Source organism: Opisthocomus hoazin, chromosome 8 (genome assembly GCF_030867145.1).
Source record: "Opisthocomus hoazin isolate bOpiHoa1 chromosome 8, bOpiHoa1.hap1, whole genome shotgun sequence".
Lineage (NCBI taxonomy): Eukaryota > Metazoa > Chordata > Aves > Opisthocomiformes > Opisthocomidae > Opisthocomus > Opisthocomus hoazin.
In genome coordinates, this window is record NC_134421.1 from 48,371,401 (window position 1) to 48,392,096 (window position 20,696).

The 20,696-nt window shown below is 40.9% G+C and overlaps 1 protein-coding gene across 6 annotated transcripts in view; it reads left to right on the forward strand.

Moving 5' to 3' along the window:
- PTPRZ1 (protein tyrosine phosphatase receptor type Z1) overlaps positions 1 to 20,696 on the forward strand; it is a 143,528-nt gene that overhangs the window by 33,826 nt on the left and 89,006 nt on the right. For all 6 annotated transcript variants that reach the window (XM_075427680.1, XM_075427682.1, XM_075427681.1 and 3 more), the window contains exon 2: positions 8,266 to 8,331. In XM_075427680.1, the coding sequence (XP_075283795.1) occupies positions 8,266 to 8,331 (66 nt within the window). The remainder of the gene's footprint in view (positions 1 to 8,265; positions 8,332 to 20,696) is intronic.

Genomic DNA, 20,696 nt, shown 5'->3' on the forward strand with positions numbered 1-20,696 from the left:
TCTTTATATACCCCTTTTTGACAAATCCTTATAGACATATCTGGACATACCTATGCCTATATACAATATAATTGTTAGGTTTTGTCAAATAATGTCAGTTCTACATTTGTTTACAAGTTTTTCATAGTATTCTTTGCATTATGTTCATATATTTTTTAATAAAATAGAGATGCCTGTTTTTATAGATGTGCAGTTGATATCCGGTGTCCATGATGAGCTTTGGAATTTTTCGTCTTGATGTTGTGAGTGTAGAGCTTTCTCAAGGGGGTAGAATGTTTTAGGTATGATTTTATAAAAGGTATGTGGCATGGTCCCTAGATTTATTTGAATACTTATACAAAAATCATCCAGGGCAACCTCTCTCTTCCTCTTTGTTATTGAAAAAAGAATTTCACCAAGATGTTTGAAGTAAATACCGCCCTGAAGCAAAAGAAGATATTGATGTCTGAAGAGCCACCTTTCAGGAAACTTACTGTAACATGGCTTGGAGGGATACTGGTTGAGTAAAATTTGCAATTCCAGCATCAAATAAAAGAAAAATGAAAATATTTGATAATTAAAGACTTCCTCTCCTTTACAGAATATATTTCTTTCAATATCCCCCCCCCACCAGCACCTTCATAGGAGTCAGTCTAAGGCTGTTCATTAGGGTCCACAAGATGATTTTAACTATTGAAATATTTTGCAAAAGAGGACGTTTCTAACAGCTTGACTCCACAGGCCCTACTGTGCTAAAAAGCATTCATTTCAATAAATGTTCCTTTGGGATGACTTGCGTAAGGTCTACTCTCAAGAGTTTTAGACAGATATTACCAAAGCTGTAGAGCTTTGCTGATCTGTAGCTGTTAATACTAACAGGCAGACAGGCACTGGAGAAATGTAGTAAAGATTTTTAAAAACCTTCCAAAAGCCATTTAAATTTGAATTCTGAGATTTTGGGTGCAGGAGTTAAATTTGGTTTATTTTTCGTTGCACTTCTGAAATGTCTATCGCAGTGTTTCTTGTTTGTTGGAAAGGGAATTGTAGATGTTTTTACACTTAGGTGCTAAATTTAAGAGATAAAGTACATATTCTTCATTCCTGATTATATTTATTACAGTTCTTGACACGCAATTTTGCTAGAAATCAGAATAGTAAAAGATTTTCTGTGGAATACCCAGAATCTTGAAGAGGATCATGCAAATAAAATAAAGTTGCTATTACTATTTATGTTTAAATGAAGGCCAGTTCTCTTCAACTCTGTCTCTTTCCTACTTCTGTGGTACTGCTAACAGAGAAGTAAATTGATTTTGAAACCAAATGCCTATAGTTTCACTGACTTGATTGAATTTTTCTTTGTTTATGTCTGGTCTGGATTTACTTGTTATTTATATGATTCCATGAATTTACATGTGTTGTGTTAAAAGACTGTCTGGGTATGGGGAAAGGAATCCGGGTAGCAGGAGAGTTCTATAAAAGCGTGTCCTAGTAATCACTGCTTGAAACCTGCTTTTTTGAATAGCAGGTCCAATTTCTAGTATAAGCACCAGTTTGCCTCATTTCATACATAGGGCAATAGTGTAACATCTTTGGGGAGCTTATAGTCCTCTTAAGTCCCTTCTGGTTTTGGCTTTGGACACCTAAAATCCATTTAACATCTTCAGCAGCAAGCCACTCATGTAGGTTTTCTGAGTTATCTAGTTCTGTAGGTTCTTAAATTACTGAGATTATTTTATGTTTAGCCCAAGAGCTTCGCAGGCTTTAAATTTCACTCACCTGGGCATGTTGAGAAGCATCCATTCTGGAAAGATAAGCACCACTCTCCCGCCTAAAACCTGTACTGTCAGCTTGGTTTCAGTGAGCAGACACTTGAATGCTACATCAGTTACCAGAGAAGCCTTAAAACTTACTATAGACAATGCTTCAGCTACCCACTGATGGCTGTGTAGGAAGCTGAAGTCTATCAGACCGTTTAGCTCCATCTTCAGATCATGTCTAGTGCACGAGAACACAAGTGGAAGGAGACATCTGACGTTTCCTACTGTTTTCCCTGTAGTCACAGGGAAGGTGGAAGCAGGTCACTTAAGCAGATTGGATCATACCCCATGGTGTCCTGAGATCCCTCCCACTTTCCACTGGTGCTTAGGAGTTTCAGGGGGCTGTAAACTCCAGGCATGTAAATTTCCATTAGGGTAGAACATAAATTGGCCAAACTGGAGTCCTTGTTGCTTTTGCATATACAAATGCACTGGAAAATTGTGGTTAAATGTGATATGTAAACCTTAGCTGATATGATAGAGATTATCCTTTTAATTCATGGCACTATTTGCTGTAAAGTTGTGACAGGTTGAGTAAGCAAAGTGGCTATTAATATCCTTGTGCTGAATGATAACTGCTTTTAAAGGAAACCAATCAATCTTTTTCTTTTTTTTTTTTTTTTAGATTTAAACACAATTTGTGTTAGTAAATACACAGGACAATTGTCAAATTGTAAGAGGAGTTTTGTTTTGGCTTTATATTTAGTGCAGGGAAAGTTTCACTTTTTCAATCTGTATTGGAATGAGCAGCCTACACTCAAGCACAATGAAGGGAACTGACTCTTTATAGATACCCGAACATCTACCAATGCCTAAAATAAGCCTACATAGAAGGAACTGTGGATAAAAGAAGATTTTAAAATTTCTGTAAGGCTATGAGAATTCTCAGACCCATCTTGACAAAAGATTGAGGCACTTCAACTTTCAGAGAGAAAGAATATATGAAATTGTAGAGGTGGGCTATTAAAGCATTTTGGTGATTTTAAGGATTTTACACATGACATTACAAAATTGAATAAATTCATAAGAGAGGGGCCTTACTTGGGCAAATGTAGATCGTTCTCTTAAATGGATTTATAGCTAGCTTCTGTCAGTTAGAACTTGAAGACTGTTAGCAGGTTTTGCTCTGAATCTTTTCATTTCCTCCGTCTGTATAAATCAAGAATTATTTCAGCTGAGGCAATGAAGCTACACAGTAAGATGAATGAAGGGTATAGAAGTGGGTCCTGTGACCTTACTGTCAATGGAAGGAGCTAAAATAAGGAAATGACAATTGTTGAAGAAGCACTCCATTTATTATGAGAGGTGATTTCGCACAGTTTTAGCTGTGTTTAAGGTTCTGTGTTTACTTTCAAAAGTAGAAATGGCATAATGAAAGGCTTTCTGATCTATTTAATTGTCTTCTTTTCATATTTGAACAGCACTGAGCATCTATTTTGCTAATCACATGTAACTTCTTTGTTTTGAATTTATTATTATGCCAGTTTTGCAGTTTGTCTTCCTCTCTTTGACTTTGCAGCAACTTTGTCTGGTGTCCTACTTCTTAGCCACTAGCCACGTACAGATTTTCTTTCAGCTACCCTGTGTAACCATTGTGCCTATCATACCGTTTCAGTTGGTTCTGTGAGTCCTAATTCCTCTCCAGTGAAGACATTTGTGTCTTAATCAAAAAATCTGACTTTCAATATGTTTTACAATATATAAAAGTGCTGATGAAGAGTAGAGCTAGTAGATAAAGTAGGGCATAAAGACTGAGCTACCTCACACTATTTGAATGAGCAGCATCCAACAGATTCGCATTTAGACCGAAAATGGTGCATCTCAGCAGCCGTCAGTGGAATTGGGTCAGTTCATGTCATGGAAAAAACTGAACCTGAGTAACTAGTTCTTTGTCCTTGTAAACAGTTTGCTGAGTGTCTGAGCAAGCACAATATGTTTTTGAATAAATATTTTAAAAACGCTTTGCTAGTTCAAGCCACCTGTTTGATAACTGGTCTCAGACAAGAACCTATGGCAAATGCCTTGGCAAGTGCATTAAAATAAGGCAAATGCGGAATGATAATTTTCCGGTATAATCCTCCCAGTTTCATCAGTGGACTTTGTGAGCCAAAAGTGGTGTCACTGCGTTGAAGAGATGTTTGTGGATTTCTCCTTCACAGATCTTTCAAATCTTTTCCAAACCTCTGTAAGCTTCTGGTATTTACAGCTTCTAGTTTCTTCAGTGCCAGTAATACAAATGTACATAGCAAAGATCTCATGAGGCACAATTTTGTTTAAAAGGAGAAATGTTGTATTTCTCAGAAAATTTCCACATATTTTCAGTGATTGCTCACAGCCTTGCTGGCGTCCTCAGAGTTCCTGTACTCTTAGTTCCATAGCCTAAGAACCACAAGTCGAATTCTGCCCACGTAAATTGAAGTTGCCATTGGTTTTAATGCCAATACAGCCTTTACCTCCATGACTGTAATGCATTGCCATTATCCACTTATACTAGATGAATGCTGATGACTTCAGAGTCTATCCTCTTTTCTCCCAAATTAGATTTTGGGACAGGAGGAGAATGTTGAATGAGATGTGACTTCCCAGGACCAAACCGTGTTGGCAGTCTGAATGCATAGTTAAGAGTGTCTACCCCTACAATAAGCACAGAACATCAGTGCCCCGTTTGTAGAAAATCTCACAAATGTAGACACAACCTGTTACCTAAATGTGTCCCAATTCCCATAAGTCATTCGGATGTCAGAATCTTGTAGATGCCGGCTCCACTGGAGGTGCAGCTCACAAGTCCAGGCTGAGTGGAGGCAAAACCAAAAGGACATTGTCCTTTTGTCCTCTTGAGTCAAGCAGCTGATATCTTGACACCACCGTGGCAAAAGGGACAGGCATAAAAGGCTGGTAAAATTACAGCAGCAGCCTGGTATAAATTACAGTGCCAGATTACGCCTGAGCTTGTATCCTGCATAGCAAAGCAGGGTGTTGAGCTAAGCATCCCCAAACATCCTTTGTGTCTTGGGCACTGTTCTCAGAATACCCTTTTTATCGAGGCTTAGGTGAGGGGTCTCTAGTGGATATTTGGGGCTTGTTGCCTCAGCATCTCTCAGAGAATTTTCCCCATCAGAATTTAGAGGTTTAAGGTCCCATTTCCACTTCTCTGACTTATTATCCTGGCACAGAGTGCCAAATCGAGAGGCTTTCCCTCACAGACATTTCTTTCTGTTACTCTGTAAAGCTATTCATTTCTTACTTTTACATATGAATAAATACACGTTGAGGAACTGAATGTTTCATTTACAACGGTAAATCAAAAGCAACACAAATGAGGCCGATAAGTGCAAAAGGAACGTCAGATTCATGTCAGGAGGAAGAAAACCTGGTTATTTATACTTTTTAAACAGGAAAAAATATCTACAAGATCTTATTACTTCCAGAACTATGCTTTAACCATAACCTCATCTTCTCTGTTTCACGCTTTGACTGAACGTGAGACAAGGTCAGCAACACATCAGTCAGCCCTGCTGCCCCTCGTGAGCAGGGGAGCATTCACCAGCGTTACTCCTGACTTCATGGGCCTCGGGCTGTGCGCTGTTTGGACAGAATATAGAGAGAAACAGCTCTCATAGCCTCAGACAAAAAACTTTGGCTTTGAAAGAGGGCAGAAAAAGGGAACCAAAAGCATGTAATGGTATCTTGCATGTCTCCTTGACAGGTGTAGAAACATAACCATAAAACTGTTTAAAACATGATGCCGCAACTGAGCTGCCTTGTTCTATGAATAAATCAACAATCTGTGGAAACATGTTCAACAGCTTCCTGGAAGCAGAAGAGAACATTAAGGATTTTCTGCCTCATAAAGCAGCACCTCAACCAGTAAGATTCAAACTATTTTGGGAACTGGATGGAGATGTCAGCCAGTGTCACAGAAGTCATATGCTGACTGTCAAGCTGATCAAGCTGAAGTATCAGTATCATAGATTTACATATAAAACCACAAGTCTGACGTCTTCTTTTTTGTGAAGATGTTCTCATAATTACTATATTCATTTAAAGAAAATGGAAGGAATTTAAATACACTATTTAAACAGAAGTACCTGCTGTCATAAACCATGAGCAAAAAGGGTTGACGATTTGTTAATGCTAAAATAAATAAACAAATAAGTAAAAATAAAAATAAAATAATTTCCTTCCAGCTGATCTCTACACTGGTATCTGGTCAACACTGACAGTTCACACTGCAGTGCTTTATAGGCTCCATGGTTTTGGTTTGCCAGGGCCGTTTGCACAAGCAGCTCCAAGGGAGAATTGCTGTGCTCACTTGTCCTCATACACTTGCACACAGCTTTTATCCGACATCCATGGTAGCTGTGGTTTCTTCAGTCGCTTCCTTTCCCAGATGAAATTTGCTTTTCCTTCCCCAGTTTTGCCACGTATTTATAGTGGAAAGAGGCAAGACCGAAACCACTGACAATCCCTGCAGATGTGAGAAGGCACACGGCTGTGAGTGTGCTGTGAAGGGGCTGTGGGAGCACAATAGGTGAATAGCAGAGCAAAGGTGGTGTATGAACTCCTCACGTCTCCTGGCATTTGTAAAGACTTTCCATAAGATTTACTATGTCTATGAGTGTGTAATGCACCAAAAAAAGTGAACCTTGGCCCTTTTTTTCTTGTTCATTGAAGCTGTCACTCCTTGTCCATCAGACCTCCATGTGGAATTTAAAAAGTGGTGGGACGCTCTCACGCCCAGACCCTGCTTAGTTAGCATATGAATGATCAACTGATTGTTTGAAATAACAATTAGGAGGACAATGGATAAAGGAGGAAACTGGAGACAGCAACTAACACCTGTGAATCAGAACTTAAACAGCTTTCTTTTACATAATTAATTAAAGAAGCAGGCACAATGCACATTAACTTGAAAATGTGGTCCAAAGACAATGCTGGCCCGTGTAAATCCCTTTTCAGTGCCATTACTTACATGTAAGATTTGATCTTTTTGTAAAAATCTTAGTCATGAGTGAAAGTAGCCAAGTGTTGCAAGGGTTTTTTGTTTTGGTGGGGAGGGAGAAAGGAAAGAGAAAAATATTTAAGGGCAATCGCAATTTCATGGAGGCGGCAGAAGTCCTGATGAAGTTATTAAGATGTATGGACTTCAGATAGGTAGCAGAAAGTTGTTGTAAGACACGGAGAATTTCTAACCCTGCAAACAGCAATTACGATTTAACATCCTGTAATCAGCACTACATACGTTTCTGCATTAAAGAAAAAGAAATGAATGCTATGAAACTGTTTCATTAAATTGTTTTTATTGCAGAATGTGAGCAGAAATCTCTGGCGCTTTCTCAAGGAAGCAATCCATACGTGTGCTCAATGTGCTCATATGCAATTATTTCTTAAATAGGTTATGTTATGCTTCTCTAGAACAGTATTTAATGAAGCTAGTTAACATTATGACTCTTGAAATGACAGTCTCAAAAAACCTATATCTGCAATTTACATATATTAAGAAGTATTAGGGCACATAGTCATCTATTTGCACACATTAGTAGTGTTACTAGAGTTGTACTGGCATAAAAAGGGTAACGGTGAAGGTTATTCAGTAGTTACAATGAATTGATGAGTATTTATACAGTTAGTTCTTTCTCTGTAGAGAAATATAATGTCATTAAAAAGTATCTAATATCTAGACTTTTCTCTCCAAAAAGTTTATGGAGATACAAGTAACTTCACTTACTCCAGCTATAATATTTCTGATGACAGTACACAGTGAAATGACATTTTAGAATATTTTTTTCACTATCTTTAAATGGTATTACTAGTACAAAGTTAGAGAAAATATGTAAAGTCCTGACCACACTGAAGCAGAAGTTTAACTCGCATTGAATTCCAAGTGATCTAGATGGTTGGTTCTTTGTAAAGGACACCACAGAAGGTGATTTCTTCTAGGGGGAGTTGTATTAATTCTAAGAGGGAACGTATGGTTGTGATGAAAAATGGGGGAGGGAGAAGGAAGGAAGGGAGGAAGGAAAAGAAAATAAGAAAATAAAATAGAAAGAGAAAAAGAGGAAAGAAACAACGAGCATGAAAAGCTGGGTGGAACATAAAGAAAATAGACATAATGTGCACATAGAGAAGGAATACTGGGTGGAACGAAGTCGGGGAGAATAAACCGTTAGTCCTACCAGTATACATATGTCAAGTCTTAAGCTAAGAGTTAAATAACAAATTACATTCAGAGAAACTGAAAAGCAGTTCTGTTTGTTTTGTTTGTGACATTTATATGCTACAATGCTGATGTTATTTGTATTCTGTTTAATCAGTACTTACCTTTTGAGGTCCAAGATGAGGACAAAGTAAATAATTTGTCAGTAATTAAAACAGTGACTATCTTGTTGGGGGGGTGGGGTGTCATCTACACTTCATGTTCCTGTTAGGCTTCTGGTTTTTATATTGTAAATTCATTGCTATTTTGCAGATTTGGTGTACGGATACTACAGACAACAGCGGAAATTGATTGAAGAGATTGATTGGTCATACACAGGTAAGCAGATGTGCCTAAACAATTGCTAAAGTAAAAAAGTAGGAAATAGCTTCTGAAAAAATGCAGGAACTTTACAACAAGACAGAGTATTTTCATTTCTTAGATATGTTACTTTTGGAAAGAGAAAGTTCTCATCCTTAAAACCCTTACTCTGAGACATGACTTATTTGACGAAGGCTGGGCTAATAAATTGTTAGGTGCTCTTTCATCATCTGAATATTACTGTTTCGGCCAGTTTCAAAAGCAGACCGAAAGGCTGAAAGAAGGCACAGCATATCATGTGGGTAAGAGCATATCCGTATGTTACATATGAACTTATGAGCACCGGAGCATCCTTTCCAGCTCCCACCCTGATTCTCCTAAAAAATCAGTCATGTGGGCTCTTTCATTTGCAGAAGTAAGAAAGGTATACCCTTAAATTCTGCATGACCTTTGCCTTCTCACAGAAGGACTATGGGAAATTCACCATTTGCCTCCTAGATTCTTCTGTAAAGTCAAACCACTTTCAGTAATATTGAAAAGGTAACTTTGTCCTAAATAATAGGTACATTTTACCCAGAATATAAGAAGTGACTTCCTGAGGATGTGCATAGACTCTTACTTTTTTAATGATTTAAGTTACTCTTCCAAAAAACACCATTTTATGAAAAGCAGTAAGAACTGTCAGATTTCAGTGTTTCATTTATTTGGTTCAAAATATGTTCCTGTGGTTAAAGTTACACCATCCTTTTTCTTTCTCTCACTCTCTTTCTCATTTTCAAGACAGTTTTTATCTTCCAGGGTAAAACGCGTGTAACAAGTTTTGAGCCTAGAGAGAATTGAAACAGGCTAGTCATAAACCCTGCAAAATGAGATTTATAATGAAAACTCCCACTTACACACATTGCACTGCAAAATCCAAGCATAAGATCAATCAGTACAATACTTCGAGTTCAAAATCCGTCCGTTTTAATATTACAGTTAGGGGAATGCAGGGATAAGCCTCCAGGCTTACAGGTGACCAGAGGGCAATTTATGAGTTTAAAGAGTAGCGAATGGGCTTTACATAGGAGGTCGGCAGACAGAGCTCTTCCCTAGCCTGTACAGAGCACCCACACGCTCTGTGGTTGCGTTTGCTGGACATTTTGGATGGCGAGACAGCACAGACACTGCAAGCTGAAGGATCCAGACCTGTTGGTTCTCTCCCTTATCATGTGAGATACCTTCGCGTAGTCTTCTCGATTCACGTGGCTTGCCCTAGTGACTCTATTGTTGGCCAAGCCTTTCTACCCGTCCGGACCTGGATAGTCAGGTGCACGAGGTGCATGGGGTGGCCACAGAATTCTCCAAGGAATTGGAGAGGAGCACTGCTCAGCAGCGTGTGCCCTGCCCGGCAGCCCCCTGCCCCGGCTGCCCCCTTCCCTGGCAGCGTCGCAGGCTCCATGCGCTTGTAGCGCAGCTGTTGCCATGCGTGGTCACACCTGGATTTTCACAGCTTTTTTGGGGGACTGCTTGTAAATCAGGTGCTTGGTGTGTAGGGCTGGCAACTGTATTGCGAGCTGTCTGGTATGGGTTGCTTTCCTGAAATACCGTGTAACTGGTTCATGGCATGACGGGAATACACAAATTCAGCTTTCACTTAGAAAAACACAGTCTTCCTGAATGTAAAGAAAAATTACAAATCTTAACGTTGTATGTTGGAGGCACAGAAGTCTAGAGGCTGAGGCATATTGATTTTTATCTCCTTCATTTATAATAATTTATTTATTTCATTCTCACCATCTTATTTCTGGAGCAAATGATATCAAGTACGGTAAGTACAGCTGCTATACCTAGCTCAGACTTACGGTTTTGAGGCATAGACCACCATGCACATTGCTGAATAGATGACCTATGTTTTGTCATTTCATCCTTTCCTCAGACACCTGTTCTGTCCTTCAGTCTTATAACCTGCTCACTGAAAGACCTGAAAAATTAGCCTCTGTGTGCCAATGAAGTGTTATGAGTGGGCCCTGGGATGCTGCAACCACAGAGTTTAATCCACCATAACTAAGAAAAATGTAACAGGCTTGGTAAACTAGCCCAAGTTTCAGCTCAGGTCATTCTCTATATCAAATAAGAAATCTCAGATACATTAGCCACAGTGGGTGAATACACTCCTTTACCGAGATGGTGATTAGAAATGAAGGTAACATGGAACTAGAGAAATACCTTGAGTTTACCTACTGAAATCATGTAATTTCTGAAGGTGAAGTTTCATGATAAAGCAATTTCACTTACCGTAAGTTATGTGACTCATCATTGGATTTTGACTCTTGGATAAATATCTAGAGAAGGTATGAATGTTACTGGAAACATTTTGTAGTGCTTCTGAAGGCTCTGTTTTAAGCAATAGACAAATTCTGCATTTGCAAGCATGAATTTATTTTTTTGTGTCCTAAATTTACATATATTTGCATAAACAAATACAGTGTTAAAGAAGTGGAAAGTGCCAGAGCACATTACAGATATCTCCAATGTTTTCAGGGATAGGTGGCTCCTGCAGCTAGTTTACTGATAAAATTACTTGATTTCAACAACCTTTCATAGTATTTGTCATTAACAGTGATAGAAATAAAAATTTGATGACATCATTAATATTTTCAAATTATGGCATACACTAAAAGTGAATCCAGCCATTTTTGTTGCAGAAAAAACAAGTGTAAGAGAAAGTTCATTTCCTCAAAGCAGTTTCATACTAGTTGATGACAAAAGATCGCTTAGACATTGTTTAGCTGCACCATAAAGGTTAGGCAATCTCATATTATTTCAAACCATAAAGCAAGCAATATGAGCTTCAATTATTTCTGTATCATACAGATGAAAGATTAATTTTTATTGATGCTTTGTTTATCTGCATTGTTTTTGCCAGATGGAATGATATAATGCTGTTTTCCAGTTGTTCTTGTTTAACATGGCTGGTTGATGGTAGTCAGTGGAAACTCCAAGTCTGAATGTTCACATGGAGAACTATCAAATGATACCACAAAGAAGATTTTTCTTTTTCCGGTGAAATTTCTTTCTGTTGAGGTTTTTGCTCTTGGAATTTGAGTTCTTATTCACAACAGACAAGTTATGTGGTTTAGGGGCAAAACCAGACTGAATTCTGCTAAAAGCAAAACAGCCTTCCAGGAACTGCAAAAGCTGAGGGGTTTAAAAAAATTGAATTTACTATGTAAATGAGTAACACAGCCAGTTTAGTGTTCTTTGTTCTCATCATTCATGGGTATTAAGTTCAGTTTGTGCTGCCATTCATTACGCGATACGCTGATACACAGTGGCCTTATAAATACTGGCAACTCTGATATGAGCAAAGGGCGATTTTATTATAAACTGTTGGGTCTCCGGGTATTCAAAGAATAATTTTGTTGTTTGCAAGCAGAACATGGATCGTATTTCCTTTTTCTCTGAGGAGAAGGATGGTGAATCATAGAATCACAGAATAATTTCAGTCTGAAGGGGCCCTTGGAGATCATTTGGTCCAACCCCCTGCTCAAAGCAGAGCAAGCTTCAAAGCTGAAGCAGGTTGTTCAGACATTGTCCAGCAGAGTTTTGAAAATCTCCAAGGAGGGAGCTGCTGTGACCTGCCCAGTGTGCTCCACTGTCATTTTGAAGATTATTTTTTCATTTACCTAACTGCAATTTCTCTTACTGTATCTTGTGACTACTGCCTCTTGCCCTTGCCGTATGCACTGCTCTGTATATTGCCTTTACATAGCAGTAGACTTCAGCGAGGTTCCCCCTCTCTTATCCAAGCCTCAGCAAACTCAGGTGCCTCAGCCTTTCCTTGTACGTGAAGTGCTCCAACTCCCTGATCATCTCAGTGGGCCTTAGTTTGCTGATACCCATCTCATAGTGGCCTGGGGAGGAAGTCAAAATGGGACTCCGTGTTCTAGGTGTCACCTCACTAGTGTGCAGTAGAGGGACATAGTCATTCTCTTGTCCTGCTGGGTGCATGGTTGCTAGTGTAGCCGAGTATGTTGGTGGTCTTCCTGGCTGCAAGGGCACACTCCTGACTCACACGTAACTCATTGTCCATCAGGATAATTAATTACAACCTTTTCAGGTAATTTTGAATATCTGCTGTATCTCAGCAGTAAAACTTCGCAGTACGTTTTTGAAGTTGGCAAGGGATGTCAAAAACAACAAGAAGGGCTTCTTCAACTACATCAGCAGCAAAAGGAAGGCTAGGGACAATGTGGGGCCGCTGCTGAATGAGGCGGATGTCCTGGTGACGGAGGATACAGAGAAGGCAGAGCTACTGAATGCCTTCTTTGCTTCAGTCTTCAGTGCTAAGACTGTCCCTCAGGAATCCCAGGCACCGGAGGTAAGACAAGAAGCCTACAGAGAGGATGACTTTCCCTTGCTCGAGGAGGACTGTGTGAGGGATCGCTTAAGCGATCTGGACACCCACAAATCCATGGGCCCCGATGGAATGCACCCACGAGTGCTGAGGGAGCTGGCGGATGTCATTGCTGAGCCACTCTCCATCATCTTTGAGAGGTCCTGGAGGACAGGAGAGGTGCCCGAGGACTGGAGAAAGGCCAGTGTCACACCAATCTTCAAAAAGGGCAAGAAGGAGGACCCAGGGAACTACAGGCCGGTCAGCCTCACCTCCATCCCAGGAAAGGTGATGGAGCAGCTTATCCTGGAGGTCATCAACAAGCAAGTGGAGGAAAAGAAGGTTATCAGGAGTAGTCAGCATGGATTCACTAAGGGGAAATCATGCCTGACCAATCTGATAGCTTTCTACGATGACATGACTGGCTGGGTAGATGGAGGGAGAGCCATGGATGTTGTCTACCTCGACTTCAGCAAGGCTTTCGACGCTGTCTCCCATAATATCCTCCTAGGGAAGCTCAGGAAGTATGGGCTGGATGAGTGGTCGGTGAGGTGGATTGAGAACTGGCTGAATGGCAGAACTCAGAGGGTTGTGATCAGCGACACTGAGTCTAGTTGGAGGCCTGTAACTAGTGGTGTCCCCCAGGGGTCAGTACTGGGCCCAACCTTGTTCAACTTCTTCATCAATGACCTGGATGAAGAGTTAGAGTGTACCCTCAGCAAGTTTGCTGATGACACCAAACTGGGAGGTGTGGTGGATACACCAGCAGGCTGTGCTGCCATTCAGCGTGACCTGGACAGGCTGGAAAGTTGGGCAGAGATGAACGTGATGAGGTTCAACAAAGGCAAATGCAGGGTCCTTCACCTGGGGAGGAACAACCTCATGCACCAGTACAGGCTTGGGGCAGACCTGCTGGAGAGCAGCTCTGCGGAGAGGGACCTGGGTGTCCTAGTGGACGACAGGTTAACCATGAGCCAGCAGTGTGCCCTGGCTGCCAAGAAAGCCAATGGGATCCTGGGGTGCATCAAGAGGAGTGTGGCCAGCAGGTCAAGGGAGGTTCTCCTTTCTCTCTACACTGCCCTGGTGAGGCCTCATCTGGAGTACTCTGTCCAGTTCTGGGCACCCCAGTTCAAGAAAGATGAAGAGCTACTGGAGAGAGTCCAGCGGAGGGCTACAAGGATGATGAGGGGACTGGAACATCTCTGCTACGAGGAGAGGCTGAGGGAGCTGGGCTTGTTCAGCCTGAAGAAGAGAATGCTGAGAGGGGACCTTATAAATGCTTACAAATACCTGAAGGGTGGGTGTCAAGAGGATGGGGCCAAGCTCTTTTCAGTGGTGCCCAGTGACAGGACAAGGGGCAATGGGCACAAACTGAAGCACAGGAAGTTCCGTCTGAACATGAGGAAGAACTTCTTCCCTCTGAGGGTGACGGAGCCCTGGAACAGGCTGCCCAGGGAGGTTTTGGAGTCTCCTTCTCTGGAGATACTCAAGACCTGCCTGGACAAGGTCCTCTACAACCTACCGTAGGTGACCCTGCTTCAGCAGGAGGGTTGGACTAGATGACCCACAGAGATCCCTTCCAACCCCTACCATTCTGTGATTCTGTGATTCTGTGATACGTTGATGATGCTCTTCTGGCCCTTGCACCAATACTTTCCACAATAACAATGGTTAAATGTAATGGCTTGTTGGTTTTTATTCCATGTTGATCATTGAACTAAGCTTGTTAATCTTAAAACTGTTATGATTCTTTGTCTGGTTATCATTCCCCATTACTATCTATCCACAGACAAAACCTTAGTTGTCATTTGAAGGGCTGTTTTTGCCACCCCAAGTCCTGGAAATTTGGACTGGTGGCTTCAGATCTTGATGTCTGTAGTTTGGCTCAGAAATGTAAATAGCCTTATTTTCAGTGTTACTGAGAAAATGTGTTTCTCTTTCTTACCAAAAAAAGATCTAATGTTTTAGTTTTGTGTGTTGTTCTATTATCTTTCAGTACTGAGGAGATTCCACTGCAAAGTCACTGCTCATAAAGTTTATGGGAAAGTAGGTTGTTGTTTATATCCAAAATAATTTACATGAGTATTTTGCTTTTCACCCAGCCTGAAAAGTGAGCAAGGATCTGCACTATCTGTCTCAGCTGTGGCTGAGAGAATCATTCTAATATTGCTAGCTAATCCTACCTATTCTGTAAAATGTTTCTTGCTTCTATTACCCCACAATTTGATCCAGGCCAGCTGGGGAGGTTCAGGCTCTCACCTCATCCTCATCCTGTCTTTCTGCTCAGCAGGCGTCTGCTGGGAGGGTGGACAAGGTCAGGCATACTGGCGTTGCTTTCTGCTCCACGGCTGCAGTGGAGAAGAAGCTGTGCTGAAGAGTGTTTGTGTGATTGTGGGCACCGACGCGTGCTCTGCTCTGTATGAGACAGCTCCAGGAGCAGGGCAAAGGGAGCTGGAGGGTAGAGGCATGGGCTCTGGGTCTTGCCCACTGTGGACCAGTGTGTGATATGAGAAGAGAAGGCTGGAGAAGAGGAGGCTGAGGGGAAACCTTACTGCTCCCTACAACCACCTGAAAGGAGGTGCCTTGTAGTAAGGCAGGTGTTGATCTCTTCTCCCAAGTAACTAGCAATAGGACAAGAGGCAATGACCTCAAGTTGCATCAGGGGAGATTTAGATTGTATATTAGGAAAAATTTCTTTACTGAAAGAGTGGTCAGGGATTGGAACAGGCTGCCCAGGGAAGTGGTAGAGTCCCCATCCCTGGCGGTGTTCAAAAAACGTGTAGATGTGGCACTTCGGGACATGGTTTAGCAGGCATGGTGGTGTTGGGGCGATGGCTGGACTTCATGATCTTAGAGGAGCCGTTTCGTGAGCCCAGTCCTGGTGACTGGGCTGTGTGGGAGAGCAGGAGGCACCAGCGGGAGCCTGCTGGAGGTGGGATCCAGGAGCTATCTGCTGAACTGACTGATTCAATGCACAGTTCTACCAGACCAAACTGAAATGTCTCCAAGAGAGCCCTGGCCAGAAGCAGATGGAAACTCCTGCCTTCACTGTCTGGATGAAACCACGTTCTGGGGAGATGATGCATACCAAATGAAGTTCAAATTTTTTCTTGCTAGCAAACTACCATGGCAGTATCAGCATAACTTTGTGAGAAGATCTGGTCTTTTTATCACTGCCTGTGAAACAAATCACTTTGTTTTGTATTCACTGGGTATAATCATGACTGATGTGCTGTATCAGTTGTGAGTAATAAAGAAAAGCCTATACTCTTGGGCCCTGTGGGTTCCTTCTGTAAAGGATATAGCATAAAAAATCAAAATAACGTGTTCTTTTATTAACTCATAAAAATAGATCTGCAGAGGGTCTTTTCTTTTTTAGTAGACCTTATGCTTCAGAAGCTGTCATACCGTTTCTTGCATGACAGCTCATTACATGTATTTACATCCCCTAGATCACACAGTCACTCATGTTTCCAGTGTTTTGTCGCTAAATTCATAGGCTCGTTAATTAAAAAGCCTATTATATCATTATGATTTTGGGAAGGCTCATCACTCAGCAACAGAAATTACAGTGTTATGCATCTGTTCACATCAAAGAAACAAGGTGTCCTCTAGCAGGAAGCTATATGCTGGCATTGCTGGCCATAGACAAATCCCTTTGAAGATATCTCAGTGTACTGAATCAACAAAACAAAGCATGTTATTCAACACGAATAAGATCTATTCAGTGTATTTCTGAATTTTTAATTCATATGAAATTATATGGTTTGGAAGAATCTCTTTCAAACATCCTTTCTTTTCTACCAGAAGACCTGATCTTTGAGCAGTAGAAGGCTACTAGCAGTGAAGTGCAATTTATTTAGCTTTGATCCAGTCAATATTTAGAGGATAAACTGAGTGTAAAACTATTGCAAGGGTTTTTTGGGGAGGTAAGAGAATTGGACCCCATATTCATAGAGTTTTCAAAGTTGGGTGCTTGTAGGACAGATATGAAGAACCACAAGTTGGTATTCATATTTGGTTCACCACTGATTAAATGACAGCATTTTTGTGTCAATAAAGATTTAAGTGATCTGTTTGCCAGAGTTTCCTGATAAAGAACTCTGATAAGACCTATTCCTTCCCCCATTTCACTCCATTAATGCGATAAAGGAAACAGCTGGGTCTTTTTCAGAAACTGTACAGCATCTCATTCTGAGCATCACCTGGATTATTCAAATGCGGGAGGCTTGGTTTCTGAAGTGTAGAAATCAAAGTGTGAGGTATTTGCATGGTGTGGCACTGCTGCCATGAGGTCTGGCCAGGGGTCAGAAAGATGAAGCAGCTACCCATTAAGTAAATGCGTTTGGAAGTTCGAAGCTTTTAGGAGTGCTGTCTTTGGGAATGTACCAGAGTAAAATGAAAAAAGCGGATTGTGGGTGTCTCACAGTAGACGACAGCCTCTGGTTAAGCCTCTTTGCCCTTCAAAATGATCATAAGAGTATGCTCATGCATATACTACTGAGTGATTTCTCATTTACTTGTGCATTCAATCTGTGCTGCGGTGGGAAGGGTATGTTCTTGAGGACTCCTTGCCAACGAAACGCATAGAGATCATTGTCACCGCTGTATCAGTATGATTTATGGATTTGTGAAGTTTAGAGCCCAGCAAATAATTCTCCCATTGCTTGTGTTTACAGAAGGCCTAGTTTTACTCACCTGCTACAGCCTACTTGTTCAGGACTTTCTTATGAACATCTTTACTCAAAGGCTATTCTGCTGTATTTGTAACAGTTCTTGCTGCTTTTTTTCCTCATGCATTCAAATCCCATTCATTCCAGTATGCGCAGTTCACTAATGTGCTGGAATGAGGGCAGTAACTAATTCCGTGCAACATACTCACAAATTTGAAGCCATTCAGAACTTGACTGTAGCTCATTAATTCAACAGGAAACAAACCCTTGCAGATAGTTTTTCCATGGGTCAGTGAGGGTCAAAGCAGTCCTCCAGAACGCACGTTGAGAAGGCTCTCCCGCAGGCTCAGGTGGCCCTGAAGCCACAACCACCGCGAGCTCGGTGAGGGACATGTGCTTGGTGTTTTGCGTCTGCGCCTGACTTAGTTACGCAGAGCATAGGAAGGGCAGCGCGTACTATTTCAATTTCTAAATATTGAATGCTAAGTTACTGCAAATTACTGTAAATGAACTTAAACCACGTTTGCATGCTGTACTTTTGGATTTCATTTTCAAATGTATAATGTGACTTTTTTTCCCCGATAAAACATTAATTTTTCCAAAACTTTTCAAACTGAGAAACTAGAGAAACCCATCGGCAGTTTTATTTAAGATGAATCAGCATTTGCTGAAAAAAATCCTAAATCACTGAAAAATCCTGACCTTTCTAAAATTAACTTGTACAAATGGCACTTCCAGTTCCATAGCTCTGCCCCTGCCATATGTAAAGAACGTCACCTTCTCGTTTCAGAGGTAAAAATAAGCTTCTGCTTCTCTTCAGCTGCGTGTGAGAGCCAGCCCAGTTTGTAGCTTGGTGGCTAGACCCTGCACTCACTTGTGAAGCATTAGCACGGCCACTGAATTTCTTTCCACCCGCTCACTCCTGCGTAGGCCAGGAGGTTCTGCGGGAGTCAGCAATAGCTGGTTCGGTCTGCAGGCTTGCTGTCTGTGCCAGTAATTCATGACAAAGAGGGTAAATTAGCAAGTGTAAGAAATAATTTTTATTTGTATGCCGAATACTTTCTGTCAAGAGTTTCAGAGGGATGATATGTGATGTTTATTCATATACAGTTGGCTTATATGTAGTATCATGACTGTCACATGAGCACAGTTCTAAAAAGCCTGAATCATACTGGAGAGTTATGCATCTTATTGTTTACAATGGGGAGATCCATTCTAGGGTTTTCCCAAGGAAGTCTGTGCCCTGTTTTTCTACCAGGGTAGCAAGATTTCCACACCATCCTGAAGAAGTAGCGGACATGTCAAAAAGCTGCTTACATCCCAAAGAAAGCATATGATTCCAAATTAAGGCTCTGTGCCGCTGTACTTGTCCTTGAATTTCACAGCCTTTCTTTCCTTTGTCTTTTTTCTGCAATTGTGGTGCATATGAAACCACTCTTCCACATTCAAAGTCATCCCTTCTTTTTGAGAAAGTCCCGCTGAAAGCTGTCAAAGTCTGTAACTGTTAATTTGCAGCAATCCACGGGACAGTGGCTGTGGCACTGTGCATCCACTAGATTTATCGACCAAACTGTTCCCTCCATTATTTGTTCACCAGAATCACAGAGGTTCAATTCTGAGCATCTCTTTCAGCTATGAAAGGTGCACAGAGTCCTTTTTGTGAAAAGCCAGGTCCAGGCATCTAGCTGCAGATATATTGAGCTAGTTCTTGCTATGCCTCAACAGTTGTGCTTGCAACAAACTCCATATCCATCCTGTGGTGACCTCCTTCTGCTCTCTTCCAAGAGCTTTCTTTATGAGAAATTAAACTATGACTTGATCTGATACTGCCTGGCATTGGTCCTATTTTAGGAGCCACTGAAATGATTGACTGTCCTCTTCCACCTTTTATCGTAGATGCTGCATTTAAGAGCTAACCAGTTTTCCCTCTGAATGTGGTTTTTCTCTGTCAGTGCCTGCTCTATTAGTGAGCTTTATCTGATGAGAATTCTGTTAACCAGAGACATTTTTAAAAGGCAGTTAAGAAAATGAAGATATTAAAAATGGAAAAGCAAACAGAGGGACAATGTTTTGAATGCTGGAAAAGAAAGAAGAATCATTTACATGTAAGGACTTGGAAATTTGTTTTCAAACTTCTGGTATTTTGCTAGCTGTGTAAGGAGTCGGTTCAGGGCTTGGCTGCATGGTCAAATACTAACAGCAATTATTTTTACTGAGATAATGGCAAATACAAGTACACAACAACAACAAAAAGCCCACCTTGAATTACCCTGCCTGAGTAACTGAAAAGGAAAAACTTAAAAAATACTGTTACTGGAGTGTTTAGGAATACTGGGTCAATGGTTCATAAATTCTTTTCTCCTGTTTCAGAGTAGAGTGGATTTTCTGCCTGCTTGTACATGTTCTGACCACTTTGCATATACTGAGTACAGTATGATCAATGTCTTTTTTTTTCAGCTGTATTTTTTCTGTTGGTTTTCAGGAAAGCAAGTATTTATGGCTGGAGTGCTAAGTCAGTGAAAAATTACAAGCAAAGAGATTTTTTTATGATTGTTATTCAAACGCACACTCATGAAAGCTGGCTTTGCAATAGGGCTGTGGTATGTGTGAACAGAGCTCTCTAAACAGGAACACTAGAGCATTACCTCTTCAATCTGTGTTTTACCTGCTTTCAGAGTGTCCAGAACAGATTGAAGACAACCAGTGCAAACAGGCAATATACAATATGTAACATGATTTCTTGGGGAGGGAACACATAGTTTAAATAATGCAACCATTCGTGAGTACCTGCTTCTAACTTATTTAGAACATTATCATAACTGATCTCTACCAACACATTTAACCACCAAGAAGAGATCTGTACACCTGCCAGTCCTAATGTGACCATACCATGTGTATCTGATCAAAATGAGAATGATACTCCTCCTCTGAATAAAAGGAACCAATGATAATCGGTTGCAGTGGCTTGGTCACACATCTGATGTTTCCTTTGAAATCAGTTGTTTTTACAGAAGCTGTGGAGCCTGTACTTTTCTGCATGAATTCCTGTGTCTTCTCACTCCATCCCTTTCTCTAGAGCAATATTCCTACCCTTTCCATTTGATATGTTTTGTCATACTGGCTTACTTCCTCTCATATAGTCCAGCCACGACTTGTTTCCCTGTTGCATTACAAAATTCTTCTTTTTCCACCATCAGATGATTGCATAGTGTTTTGTTGCCTACTTCTCCCTGACTTTGTTAATGGCTGCATGAAGTAACTGTCAGTTTGCCACTTTATCTATCTCCCGTGTTTCCAGGAGAAACTCTTTCTCCTCCCAAGTGACTAATGGA